The sequence below is a fragment of the Sturnus vulgaris genome, chromosome 1 (genome assembly GCF_052056855.1).
Source record: "Sturnus vulgaris isolate bStuVul1 chromosome 1, bStuVul1.hap1, whole genome shotgun sequence".
Taxonomy (NCBI): Eukaryota; Metazoa; Chordata; class Aves; order Passeriformes; family Sturnidae; genus Sturnus; species Sturnus vulgaris.
Genome location: NC_142243.1, coordinates 3,957,330 through 3,971,039, shown reverse-complemented (window position 1 = coordinate 3,971,039; position 13,710 = coordinate 3,957,330). Strand labels below are relative to the sequence as shown.

Genomic DNA, 13,710 nt, shown 5'->3' with positions numbered 1-13,710 from the left:
CTGAGAGAAAATCCAAGGGCTCCTGCCAGGGGCCAGCATTCAGAGATCAGATGGATGCAAAGGGCAGCAGGGCAGTGATGAACACAGCCATGAGCAATGCCTGCATCATGCAAGGGCAGGCTCTTGTTGCCTGCTTAGGCTCCTCTGATAGATTTGTTTCACCCCTGAATGGTTGAATTGTGCTTTGCAAGGCTCCACATCCTCTATCACAACACACCTGCCTGGGAACCAAGCTTAGCACAGCCCTTCTTGCAGCTTTTCGGAGCAGCCCTGGGGAAAGAGGCACCACCCGCCCCCAGGCAGTGACCCCACAGAAGAGGGGACACAGGATCCCTCCAAAAACATTCTCTCCCACTGTGTCCTTGTCCCTGTTTCACCTCAGCGAGGTTCCTTTGCCGTGCAGCAGGATGGGGAACAGCTCTGTCCCAGAGCAGCCCCAGCCCAGGGTCACCCTGCAGGTCACCCATCCATCCCTTCCATGCACCCTGCAGGTGACACCGGCTTTACCTGCACTCTAAGTGACACCCTGTGGCTGGCAGGCGGAATGGCGGGTGGCCATTCCCTCAGTGACACCGTCCCCCGGTTTTTGTGACAGCAAACAGAGGCTGGAACCCGCTGAGTCTCAGAGTTTCAGGTGTTCAGTCACTGGCAGAACGGCCCCGTTCCACCTTGGCGCTTCCACCTCAGCCTCCCATAGCTTGTCTGGATGGAACACGGGGCACAAGGCACATAAAACAAGAAATCCACAAGGGAGTGTCCACACTGGATGCAACTGGGTGGGATTTTCCCTCTCGTTTTGATATGGTGAGATGAGGATTTGTAATAGATTTAATTCTTTCCCTTCCCCACCTGTTCCCGAGCCATTCCTTCTTCCTCCCTGTGCTCCAGAAGCACACACTTTTGCAAATATCATCCAATTCCAAACTTGTGGAAAGAAATGGACTTCAGTCCATCTGTTTGCCAGCTGGAAGTCACTGCCAGCTTAGACAGCAGAGAAATGGATGGGGCAGGGGCCTTAGGGAAAGAAAGACTCACAAAAAAGCCTCCAAAATAATGTGGGCAACCCTTTGTTTGCTGACCCTCCCAAAGTCCCAGGCTCTCCAAGATGTGCCACTGCTCAGCTCTTACTGACTTTGGTGCAGAATAGCAGCTGCAGTTCCAGTTCTGGGTAAAGTCTGGGTGAATCTTGCCTCAAAAACTAAGCCTAAACTGAAGAAAATCCAAATCAGGTACAACAGGACCACAGCAAAGTCATCTCGTAACTTGTTAGCAAAGAACAAAAGTACAAATCTGTGTTTAATTGGCTGGAGAAAAGGTCTTTGAATGTTGACTGAAATAACATTAACAATCTCCTTATTTTACTACATGCAATTAAGTTGTGTCCTGGGCTCAATGAAGAAATCACATGTTTTACATGATGATAGTAGTGGGAGCAAGAGAAATGGATTCTTTTCATTCCTCCTTGTAAATATTTTTTCCAACACTTTTCTTCCAGACTGCAAAATCAGAGCCATCTCGTACCACAAATTATGCTTCACAAAGGAAAGGAAAAAAAAGAAGAAAAAGTTGGGGCGGGGGGGAACAAGTGAAGCCTCTCCCATCTGTCCATGACTGAAATGCAGAGCCTCCCACTGTTTTTGTGGAAGATGTGGGTATTTGTGTTTCTCTTGCAAAAGCAGCAAGAGAAAATGAACAAAAATGGTCGAAATCTTAATCTGGACACAGAGCTATTGGAGACAAGCTGACCTAATGAGCTGCAGATTTAATCTCCTCAGAGAGAACCTTTACGAGCTTAAAAATGATGTTTTATTTCCTCCCCCAGAATTCCAATTCTGGACTTCTTTTTTTCCACTGTCGAGTTTGTTTCATTTCTCATCAGTCTCCTTCCTTTGACTTTCATTTACTCTTGACTTTTTAGCTGAAAATACTGTGCTTTACCCCCCAGGACGGCTGGTATGTGGGTACTGCAAGGCTGAAGACTTTTTTTAACAACAACAATAACAACAGCAACAACAACGTCTTCTTCCAGTGACTCCATAACTAAAATTGACTACAAAACATTTTTATCCCAAATCCCCTATAATTTAACAGTGGGATAAAAGACTTCAGGACATCAAACAAGAAGAGAGATGAGGTGAGAGTAGTTTCAAGGTTTCATAGTAAGTTTTTTGAGTCTGGAAACAAACATGCATGCCCATGATGGGCATTTTATTTCTCTCCAATAATGATGAAAAGCCACTAGAACTTCAGGGGTCTCTGTCATTTACAGCAGGACTGTGTTTTCAAAAATGTGGCCTTTAGAAATCAAGCCAGAAAAACCTCTGGGGATCAAGTAAGTCATGTGAATGTGATCAACAGAAGTGGTCAAGACACTAAAATACATGAGATAAAACACAAGTGAAAATGTTAATTGAGCCTCTGGGCCAGCCACTTCTAGAGTGCACATTTCTGTAATTACCAGGACAGGGCTTGCCTGCAAAACATGACCAAGACTCTGAGACCAACGATTTCCTAGCAAGGCTCATGTTTTATATGCAGGCTGGAGCTACATCTCCAGAACTTTGAACAATAATTAATCAGAAGGAAAAGCAGCAAAGATTAGATCTCCATAAAAGAATGGGGTTTTAACCTATGAAAATTAGCTCTTTTAAAAATTGAATCATCCCTTTAAACTCTTTCAAAAGAGGGGAAATGCAAACCAGAAGAGCTATTAATTCACTTCTTCACCCTCCCCTGAGCACACAAAAGATCATTTCTCTGTGTTTAAGAACCAGGCTTTTTTTCTCCCAGTGTGGAGCAAGCCCTGCTAACAGGTCCAGGTGAGATCCATGTGCCAGGGGCTCCATCCCCCATGCCCATCCACATAAACATCAGCCCTGTTGCTAAGCCACCAACCCTCTCCAAAGCTTTCTCACCAAGCAGCAGCTTGCAGGACCAAGGAAAAGGTGGTGCACACCCCCTCAGAACAAGGAAGAACCAAGTCCCCATCAGGGCAAAGTTAGCAGTGATTATGTGCCTGTTTTCAGCTGCACAGTCTCTGGAGAAGATGAGGAGGATGCTTTTTGTGATGTCCAAAACACTCCTGTGAAGTGGCTATTTCAGTCAGAGAGCTACACTGAGAGACAGAGAGGGGGATTTGCAGGCAGGGAGCTGCAGCTACAGAGACCTTTTGTTCCTGTTGATCACAAAAGCAGTTTGATCTCAATCCCCGGGTGTGGGATCAGTTCAGCACAACACACGCCCAGGGATGAATTCAGCTGCCTGAACATGGGCATTGGATCATTTGTCACTGAGCATCTGCAACACCTGTGTGGCCTGGGAGATAAAACACAAACCTACAACAAGGCTGGCCCCTCTGAAACAGGAACAAAATACCCCTGGGCATATCAAACAGCACTCTCACTTCTGCAGGAGCTGCTAAACTGAGCTCTTAATTTAGGCTGAGCTTAGTAACCCCCCAGGCTTCACTCCTTCTGTCAATTAGAGCTCCGCTGACGGGTATTAGAGCTTAAATACTTAAATTAGCTGTTGATATTACTTGGAAGTACATAGATTTGTGGGTTTCAATCTGAAAGACCTCCCAAATGCCTCCAGCTCCTGCCTGCAGCCCAGGGCAAAGTGAGCAGCCCGTGATGGACGAGTGTCACCACAGGACACCCCCCTGCCACAGCAGGTGTTTGAGACAAATCAGCTGAGGCTACAAAAGTCAACACTTTCTGTCCATCAGATGAACATTTAACCCTGGATTTTCCCCTTGCACAGGGAAATCTGTAAGGGAAGTGTTAATGTAGGAATACTTTAGCCTGCAACACGCTCTAAGTTCATGCTTGAACGGCTGCTTTTTAGCAAGCAGCAAAACCAGACTCATTACAGTCCATTTGCTGAATTAATCAAGCTTCAGGATATCCTAATAAGTGAATTAATCTGTTTCCTAAAACAAGACTAAAAGCTTCACACTGTCAAAGCATAAACACATCTAGAGGGCAGCAATGATATTGTCATTTTTCACTAAATATAGAACCTGAGCAGAGACAAGTGCACAGTCACACACTGCACCAACACAGACTTTCTTTTCCCTGTTTCATTTAATTTTTTTTTTCCTCCCTTCGAGAATAACACATAAAAATTGCAACGTTGTAAGTGGATGGCGTAATTTTCAGATCCTTGGTCAAAGAGCATTTTGCCCATATTCACAAATCACACTACAGGGTAACCAGAGCGTGATCTGTCAACATGACTCTATTTCCCAAATAAAGAGGGAGAAAATAACCCCCAACACATCACCAAAATAACAAAATGTCAGGGATAAAAAGTCCTCACAGACTGACAGACTTTGTTTTATGAGTGCAGCTGAAACTTATCTGAGTCACTCAGCATTTCCCAGGAGACACAGAGAAACACAGACCCAGGCACAGAATCACCACGGGAATTTCTTGCAGTTAGGATGGAAATATTTTACACAGTTTATTCTAGCGTGGCAAACAGGAGGGGAGCTTTTTAAGCACAAGCACTTTTTCTTAAAGGTTTGGGGGTTTTTTGCCTCAAATTTGAATTTGCTAGCATTGGCATGGTTTGATAGCAGTTCCCATCCGAGTTAGAGTGAACATCAAAGCTTGAGAGCTGACAGGATGGACACAAAGCAGGGGAGGTGCATCCAAAGCCTTTGATGAGCTGATCTGTGGAGGAACCTACCTGTCTGTTTTTGTCTTGAATTCCATCCCCTACATGCACAGAGACCACAGTGAGGTGCAGAAATGACCCCATGAGTACCAAAACTTGGCCATGGATCAGTGTCTTGTGCTTCTCTGAGTTTTTCATAAGCTTTTCATACAGTTTGGGCACTTCCCAGTCTGGATTTGCCAGTGTCTACAATTCAAAAGCCTTTCTTGTCAGGGAATGCAACTGGGTTCATTCCCTCCAGCTGATGAGCAGCTTTTAGGAAATTGGTGGGAAATTGAAATCTTTGAGAGCCTGATTTCTAAAACTGAAAAAGAAATCACTGAAACTGATCCAGAATTTTTACAGGCTTTCAAATGAGAAATATGCTCACAGATACACAAAATATACTCACAGATACACAAAATCATTGCAAAGAAAAGCTGCAATTCCTGAAAGGCAGCAGTTCATGAACATGGGATAGCTGATATATATATATATCAGCCATCAGTACAATAAATGCTATATCAGTATAATAATCAGTATAATAAATCAGTATAATAAATGCTGAGTTTCAACCCAGAGCTGGATAAGTTCTTAGTAGAAGAAAGGCAGTGCAGCGTGGTTTTTCTAAATTGGTCTGATTTCACTCTCAAAAAGAAAAAAATCAGTATAATATAACAAACCGTCTGCCTCATCAAAATGCAAAACAAAATATAACAAAACTACATGTCCTAGGCAGAAATCTTGTGTTGATTCGAGTCATCTCCTATCAGACCTTCATTTTGAGCTGTATTATTATTCACCTCTGAGATTTGCAAGATCCATTTCTCATTCTTTTAATCAGTTGTCTGTGCTCATTTTATCATCTGCATGGGGAACACAGCTGAGGTTTTCAGCACAATGAGCCTCATCACAAACCAACCTGGTGAAATCATGCAAGTGGTCAGAATGTGTCAGTATTTGGTTTTCCCAAATTCTGGATGTGTTCTGCATGAAATAAGTATATTTTTCAAATGCCAAAAGAGATTGCACCTCTGTATTCAAACCTTAACCTGCTGTCCTACTGCTTTCCCAAGCTTTAATTGCTTAACTATTACATCCCAAGGAGATACTGATTCCAGAAGTTGACCAAATTTTGATATAATCCTTCCCTCTGTTTTCTGCACTACAGCTTGGAGGAACCACACACATGGAAGTGTCTAAGATCAACTGGAGATAGCTACTCACATTTTATGATGAAAGGAGAAAAATATCAATTTCCTCAGAAAATAATGCTGCAGCATTTCAGTAACATATTTCCATCAGTCTTTAATTTAATCAACATGCCATTGTTTTAAGTGCAGAGAATTTAAGACAACTTATCAGCACTGCAATACAAGCAACAGCCACCACTGAGAAGAAGAGGAGCAGGGAAGAACTTTAAATCACGTCATTGATGAACTAGTGAAAGCATCAACAGAGTTCATAAAAACCAAACTGGGGTATTCATTTCTTTTTTTCTTCCATACACAGAAAAAACATTTAAATTCTTTCCACTATGCTCTGCACTGCCCTTAATTCTCAGCAATTTTCTTCTGGTCTCAACTGAGACTTGTCCAAGTAGTGAACCACCTGCTGTAATCAAAAGCAGCATCACGGAGCCTGTTCCAGGTTCCCTCCTATTTTATTGCAAAGACCCAGAGGGCTTCAGGATGATTTTGCAGCTCTCTTAGGCAACCTTTTACTCTTCTCAAAGTCTGGGGTGACAGAAGCTCGTCCCTAACAACAAATCTGACAGGAGACTTTGTTTCACAGAGCCAACGCACCAAACTTTTGGGCAGTTATCTGAACATGACACCTATAGCTGGAGAAATAATAAATTTACTTTCTGCAAGTTTAAAAATAAGATCTAAAACATCAGTCACTCTTTCACGGGACTTAAGGAGAATGCTGGCCCCACAAAATTAACATTACCTGCAAATGAGACCACCAACACCCAAGCAACAGCTCAGAGTGAAACACAGAATGATTTTATCCCTACAGTCAAAACCACACTGAAAAAATGAGTGACAAACAAGTGGGTGCACATATTTGGAAGTAACGTTTAAAAATTCTTAATGAAAGATCCAAAGGGTATTGACAGATAAGCAAAAGGAAATGAGCACCTGGGTCCCACAGCCTGAATAATAAATTTGTAGTGAGTCATCATGATTGTTTACCTCGAAGAATAAAGCATCCAGGAGATTTCTAAGGAGCCCCCAGACTCCCTTGCCTTGAATATTATTTGCCTCCTAATTTCCTCTCCTGTCTCCCGTGCAGAGCTGATGCAGCTCCAGCCTCAGCAGCCAGTCCCTGATGAAGTTGCTGAAACAGATTCCAGCCCTCAGCCTTCTTTCTGTTTGTCAGATCCAACTCCCAGCACGGTTTGCTCACCCTGCCAGCCTGGCAAAGGGACTGTCCTTTCAAAACACAGCTCTGAGGTGTTAGGACTAAATATTTCATGAGCCAAAGGTTGTCTAATTACCCAGGTGGCTGAAGCACTGCTACCAACACACTGAGCTGTATGTAGCCACACATGCACAAACACACACAAGCACAACAAACCCTCCTCAGACTGCAGAGGATATTTTCTGCCCGGATCTCCCTAAATGTACTTCAGCAAAGAGGAAACAGTGTCCACAAGTCTGCGCTTTTGAGAAATCTGCATCATTCCAGGCAAGAATTTTGAATATACAGGCTGGAATGTGGAGGAAATGTTGATTCCCAAGCAAACATTTTTTTTTCTTTTATTTATTTATTTATTTTCTTTAATGGAAATATATTTTGAGTGTCCCTAAGCGCCTTCTGAACACGCGATCTGCGGGAGAAGGAAGGAGTTTGTACTTACTCGTGGTGTTGTATTTGATCCCATTGAAGAACTCGGGGCAGGGTCTCTCCACGAGTTCCCCCGCAGAGGTTCTGGGCCAGCAGGTCCCGATCTGGTCCGTGGTGGCATTGCAGTACGGACCTGGGGTTAAAGAACGAGACAGAAAGGGAGAAAGAAGCACTTGAGAAAGCACAAAAGCCACACACTTTGCATCATAAAACAAACCGAATCTCAGCACTTCTAAAGCTTCTCCCGAGCTCTGCACCAGGTAACAATTCCTACCATCAAAGCCCAGGAAAGGGACAGAGGAACTCTCTAAAAAAGTCTCGTGTAAACGATCCAGGAGGCTGCAGTTCACATCAAATTCTTCTAAGATGAACTGAGAGATGGTCACATCCATTATTCCCTCTGGGACTGCTGGACAGGATCAGGCTCCTTCACCCCTTTCTGGCTGGTTTGGTTTTGTTGTTTTTTTTTTTTTTTTTTCTGGTCCCCTCTTCTTTCAGCCTTTCTGGAGCCAGAGGAGCATCAATCTGCGGGCACCCCGCAGCCCGGTGTGTGCGAGCCTGTGCTGCTCGCAACTTGGCGGAGAGTCTGCGCCTGCCTGTGCAGCTCAGCCCTCCGAGCTCTTCTTCCCTTTAAATCCAGCGGCTCGGGAGCCAATGGGATCGGGCTGAGCCCGGAGCGAGGGGCTCACGTCTCCCCGGTGTCCCTGGGCTCGTAGCTCTCAGATGCCGCCTGACTTTGCCACACCGCCGTGCTGCTGCATCTCCCTCCTTCCCTCCCTCTCCTGCCTCTCCCTCCCTCCCTCTGACACACAGAGACACAGTTTTATTGTTAGCTCCAGGGATGAGCACTTTTGCAAAAATACTCGCTGCAAATTAAAGCCAGGGAGAACAGGAAAAGCCATCAGAGGAGTAGAACTCCTCGGTTTGGTTTTTTTTTTTTTGTTTTTTTTTTTTTTCAGTGGAGCAAAGCAATTCCTGCCTTTGCTGCGTGGAACTGAGGATGAGCAGGGATGCTGGGGGGGGAAGGAGGGACCCGGTCCAGGAGCTGCGGTGCTGGACGCTGTGCAGGCCTTGAGAAAGAGGAGAAATAATAAAAGCAGGGATGAAGGAGATGATCCGATAGAAGAGTGGTGTTGGAATAAAGGAATCTGAAGTAATCATAGAATAGTCTGGGTTGGAAGAGACGTTTAAGGTCATCTCATTCCAATACCCTGCCATGGGCAGGGACACCTCCCAAGAGACCAGGTTGCTTCAAGCCCTGTCCAGCCTGGTCTGGAATAAAGAAATCTGGAATCATGACCCACAGAAGAGGCAGAGTGGGGAGAGCAGGGAAGGGCTGGGAACCCAGCCTGGGAGAAGGCAGCGAGGGAACACATCTTTCAGCCACACACAGATGGGATGGGGTGGATGTAGAGCAGGGCAAGGCACAGAGAGCTCTGAAGCAAAGGATGGATCATTCAAGGGACAAGGAAGAAAAGAAATTCCTCTCTCATTTTCCAGTGGCAGGAGAGAGCAAGGTTTTCAGAAAGAATGAGCACCCAGACTGACCAGGAGCAAGAGGGGGAGCCTCTAAACAAGAAAACCCTGGTGAAGGGAGAGAGGGAAGAACAAAGGGCTTGACAAACTGAGGTCGGTGTGGGACAGGATGAGAAGGGTCTGGTGAAGGAGAAGAAGTTTGGAAGGGAGCTGCCCAAAAGTTGTTTATCTGTGGGAAATCAAAGCCCAGCAGAGTGGGAACTGGGTGAAGGTCTGCACTCTGGGACATGCTGGAGAACAGCTCAGACCTGAGCAGCCTTCCTGACCTGCTACACCAGGCTATGAGGAAATCCCTACAGAAAAGTGCTGCTAAGGAGGATCATTTATGATCACAGGTTTAGAAGGATTTTTGGGAAGCAGACAGAAAACTGACTTGTAAGGGAGTAGACCAAGATCAGTAGATATGGAAGTGGCAGAGAGGAATGTAGAAACAGGAGGCAAGGACAGCAAAGATTTGACAGGAAGAAATGGATCCCAAAACGAAATATTTACAGTCTGTTCACAGCTTTAGATCAGACAAGGTGCTTACACTGAGCTCAAAGCAGTGGTACAGGACTTCCTATAACATTTGTCTCCCATCCTGCAAAGGTCTGGATTTTCCTTTTATTCATATTTAAGACTGAAGGGCTTTATTCTTTACTTCTGAAGGACCAAAAGAATTGTGGCATCCAAAGAGAGGAAAAAGAAAAAATAACTGGGTTAGAACAACAAATAAATTAACAACATGCACTGAGGAGAGAACTAGCCAGGATGTTACTTTGCCATCTGGGAATCTGGAGATTTTTTAGCATTTTCAGATTGCAATGGCAGAGAGGGGAGGAGTGCCACTGCGGTTTTGGGATAAGTATTTTTATTTGAAATATGTTGAAACCCACGAGAATAACAAGTGTACTAACTCTCTAGACACTGTGATATTCTGAGGCAAGTGAATGCATCTCTCTGCTTCGTTCTCTGGAGCCTTGATCTCCTTCCCAAGTGAATGTTCCTGAAACTGCAGCCTTTCTGAAGAAATCTCAATTGCAACAAATTAACCCTTGTCAACACCAACAGATCTTTGTCCCATGCTCCTCTAAGCCCAAAAAGCAGGTGAGAAATTTTTTTTAGCATCAGTCATGTATCATGACCACCACCAACCTACTGGGCTTTGAGGGGAAAACCCTTTTTTTTCTTGAACTTTCAAGAGTGAGGGATAAAGGGTGCTATAAACCCTCCTTTCTCCTTCCTGACAGTGCAGTTGAACACATAAAATGCCTTTTTGCTATTCAGACTGAGCCTCTCAGGGGTGGCTTTGAGACCTTCTCACAGGACAGCATCTGAAGGTGCCCAGTGGCCACTCCCACACAGGCAGGACTGAACAGTCAGCAGGACACTGGTCCAGGATGTTGTAAAATTGGTTTTTTTTCCTGCTTCTGCTGCCTCTCTGCAGGAGAAAAATAACATAGCCTGGCCAAAAGTCTTCATTTCTCACCTACTGTCTGCCCTTTCTATTTTTTCACACTGTTTGTTCAGCACGCTGGAATCAAAATCCTGGTTGGAGGCTTTAGGCACTGGAGTTTCCTGAATTTTTTGAGGAATGCATCACTTAATAAATTACAAAAAAAGAATGACAGTTTCAAAGAAAAGTAACTACTTTTAAATTTAGTAAATGTTTCACGTTCTTAAATGCTGCCCTGTGTTTTCCAGCACAAACTCTTGAAGATTTTTCAAATGATTCAAATATTACAGAGTCAAACACTAAGCTGGATTTCATTTCAATTCTGTTCTTTATAGTGGTTAACACCTGAAACAACAGCCCTGAATTAAACCAAATATTTTTTCAGGATGAGGAGAATGATTTCTTCATTTAAGTGAAAAGAGCTAGAAAATCTTCAATCTAAACTGATTTCCATCTTTTCAGTTCAAACTTTAGAAAATCAGAAGCAGTACGTATCATACAATCCTGCTGTGTTCCACAGATATAATAATAATAATAAAACCCACAGCAAAAATGAATATAGAGGGGATGAATGTTGAGGATTAAGTCTGAATGAAGAAAATAATTTATTGTTCCTCAGTCCACAAATCAGTACCATTATTTAATAATCCCAGTTCTACTGTAACCTCTGATGAAAAACCACTTTTGCAGCTATCCCTGGGTACAATTAACCACTTCATCAAAGCTTCCCTCTGACTGGATCCAGTGAAATCCTGACTCTGTCATTAGACTCATTTGATGTGAAAATGTTGTTCTTTATGCAAGAAGCAAATTCAATTAAATGAAAGATTGACAGAAATCCTGCAGCTGCTGGCACTGCTGCTTCTGTGCTGGTGCCATGGTGCACATGACACAAATCAGACCTTGCCAGGCAGCAGACATCTGCCTTAGAAATTCCTCAGCATCCCAAGAAAGCTGGGATTTGGTTTTTGGAAGGCAGGGAAACTTTGCCAGCTTCAAAATGGGCTCGTTCCTGTGTGCTGCTATTCACTGGTTGGTTTGGGTGCATGTGCAAGGTTCTGGAAGAGAACAGAACAGACAAATAAACCTGTCCACACACCCAGAGCTCAGTAAGACCCTTCAAAGAGGACTCATTAAAAGGTCACCTACAGTTCTTCTGGGAAAGGAACGAGCTCTGCTCATAAATGGCAATGGAAACCTTTGTATGTCAGCCCTCACACCACTGTTACACAGCTGCTTTTTTAATCTACAACCCACTCCAAGCCACAGCTGATGGAATTAGCCAGAGCACAGCTTTCAGTCTGCCCCACTGACAGTGAGTAGCAAGGATGAGCTGTGATTATGCAGCAGCATCAAAACTCAGCTCTATGCAGACTCAGGCAGTCACTGTAAGTGTTTGGAGAGGGTGTAAGGAGCTCCAGAACCACCTGACTTCTCACCAGATACTCAATCCACGCAAAATCAAGAATTCCTGTGTATTTTAAGAGCCAGGATGATTAGTGAGAGGACGGGAAAAAAACAAAAAGGAAACAAAACCCCACAAGTTCTCTCCTCATTTCCCTTCTTCAGAGCAAGAAAAGCCACTGTATTCAGCCTCCCACCACTGTGACAGTTTTATCACTCATGTTCTCTATCTGTCAATGTGAAGAGCTCCTGCTCTCCAGGCACAGAGTCACCCTCTGTTCTGCTCTGTCACAAGGCTTAGGGCAGGCAATGCACAGCATCTATCAATGTGGTGACACCAATGTCCTCTGTGCCTTTTGGCTTTCAGGAATTTTACCTCATCACTGTGGAAGTATCACACCGAGTCACAGTCCCAGTGTTGGCTCTTTTGCTTCTAAATATGAGGCTGGAGGGTTTCAAATGGCACAATACATTTTTTGTTATCTCCTTTTCCTCTCTGAAAAGTGTCCCCCAGGAATCCTGTGTTATTGCAATGACGTTCCAGCATCAAACTTTCAAGTTACTGGGATTATTCAGCTTGGTAAGGAATGCAAGACTTTGAGGAAGGTACAAATTTACCAAAGTGGCTTCTGGGCCACAAAGCTCAAGGGCCTCCTTCTCAAGCTGCACTGCAAAACTTCTGACTGCACTTCTCAAATGCAGTGACCATATGAAAATGATCTGGTAAAATATTCATTTTCCCATTCCAGGTGTGTAAATGCAATTTTCAGAGTGGGAGCACGTTCAGACCACAGGGAGCAAGGTAATTCAAGCAGCAAGAGATTGAGGACAGCTTAAAGATCTCCACAGACAGCTCTAGAACTGCCATGGATATGTCACACACGGCTGACTTCTCTGCCACACCACACCATGGCTCCTGACAATGAATTCCACTCTGCTACAAAGAAAAACCCCTTCTCAAACTGAGGACTACGCTTTTAATCAAAATCTGGTCCTTTCTGCATTTACTTGAGACCTACACTGAAAGTTCAGAACTGAAAATGTAGAGAGGAAGATTAGACATAGATACATAGAGATCTTTGTTTCAGGTGATCAACTCATTTTTTAGAAACAGGGGACATCCTTTATTGCTAGAAATGAAGTATGACTCCACTGAGCAAAGATAAAATTAATAAATGTGAGTCTGTGGCGATGAATCTTTGCAGCTTCATTGATGCTAGAAAATATTTACTGGGGGTGTAAAAAGATCCAACAGCATGAATAATAAATGGCTTGTAGCCATTTATTATTTATGCTGTTGAATCAGTATATTTTGATATAATATCAATATATTTCTTTTGGCACATTAATACACTTGTCATTCTCTACAGCTATAAAACCTGTGTGAGTGAATCACGTTACATGAGACACTGCAGGGAAATTACAAGAACACAAAACACACAAAAGAACCAACCTTGACACACTAATAAACTGCCAGAGTTATTTTTCTTCAAATGAGCTGTTTTGGATGAATGTGCAGGACATCATCTACTGCATAAGAGCACAGTGACATTCCAGAATAACTCTGATTTTATACACAGTCAAATTCAGAGTCAGTGCTTCACAGACACACAAGAACACAAAGGAACCCATCTGATATATTTACCTATATTTATCTGGCAATGGCCTGGTGCTCTGTTTACAGCATAAGCACAAAACCCAGCAAAGATAAAGGGGGGTTAAGTCCCATCTGAATGAATGGTGACCATGAAGATGTGTGTCATTAATGCCACTCTTTCTATTATGTACAATGGGACCAAAAAGGATGAAAAGATTCAGAGGTC

The 13,710-nt window shown here is 43.6% G+C and overlaps 1 protein-coding gene across 2 annotated transcripts in view; it reads right to left on the bottom strand.

Annotated features, from left to right (window-relative positions):
• CRHR2 (corticotropin releasing hormone receptor 2) overlaps positions 1-13,710 on the bottom strand; it is a 134,446-nt gene that overhangs the window by 86,423 nt on the left and 34,313 nt on the right. Inside the window, exons 1-2 of one of the 2 annotated variants that reach the window (XM_014873763.2) lie at positions 7,787-8,237; positions 7,526-7,645 (exon numbers count right to left, since the gene is read on the bottom strand). In XM_014873763.2, the coding sequence (XP_014729249.1) occupies positions 7,526-7,645; positions 7,787-7,904 (238 nt within the window). In that variant the 5' untranslated portion in view covers positions 7,905-8,237. Of the gene's footprint in view, positions 1-7,525; positions 7,646-7,786; positions 8,238-13,710 lie in introns of those variants that run through there. The other variant, XM_088155271.1, reaches the window with a different exon arrangement.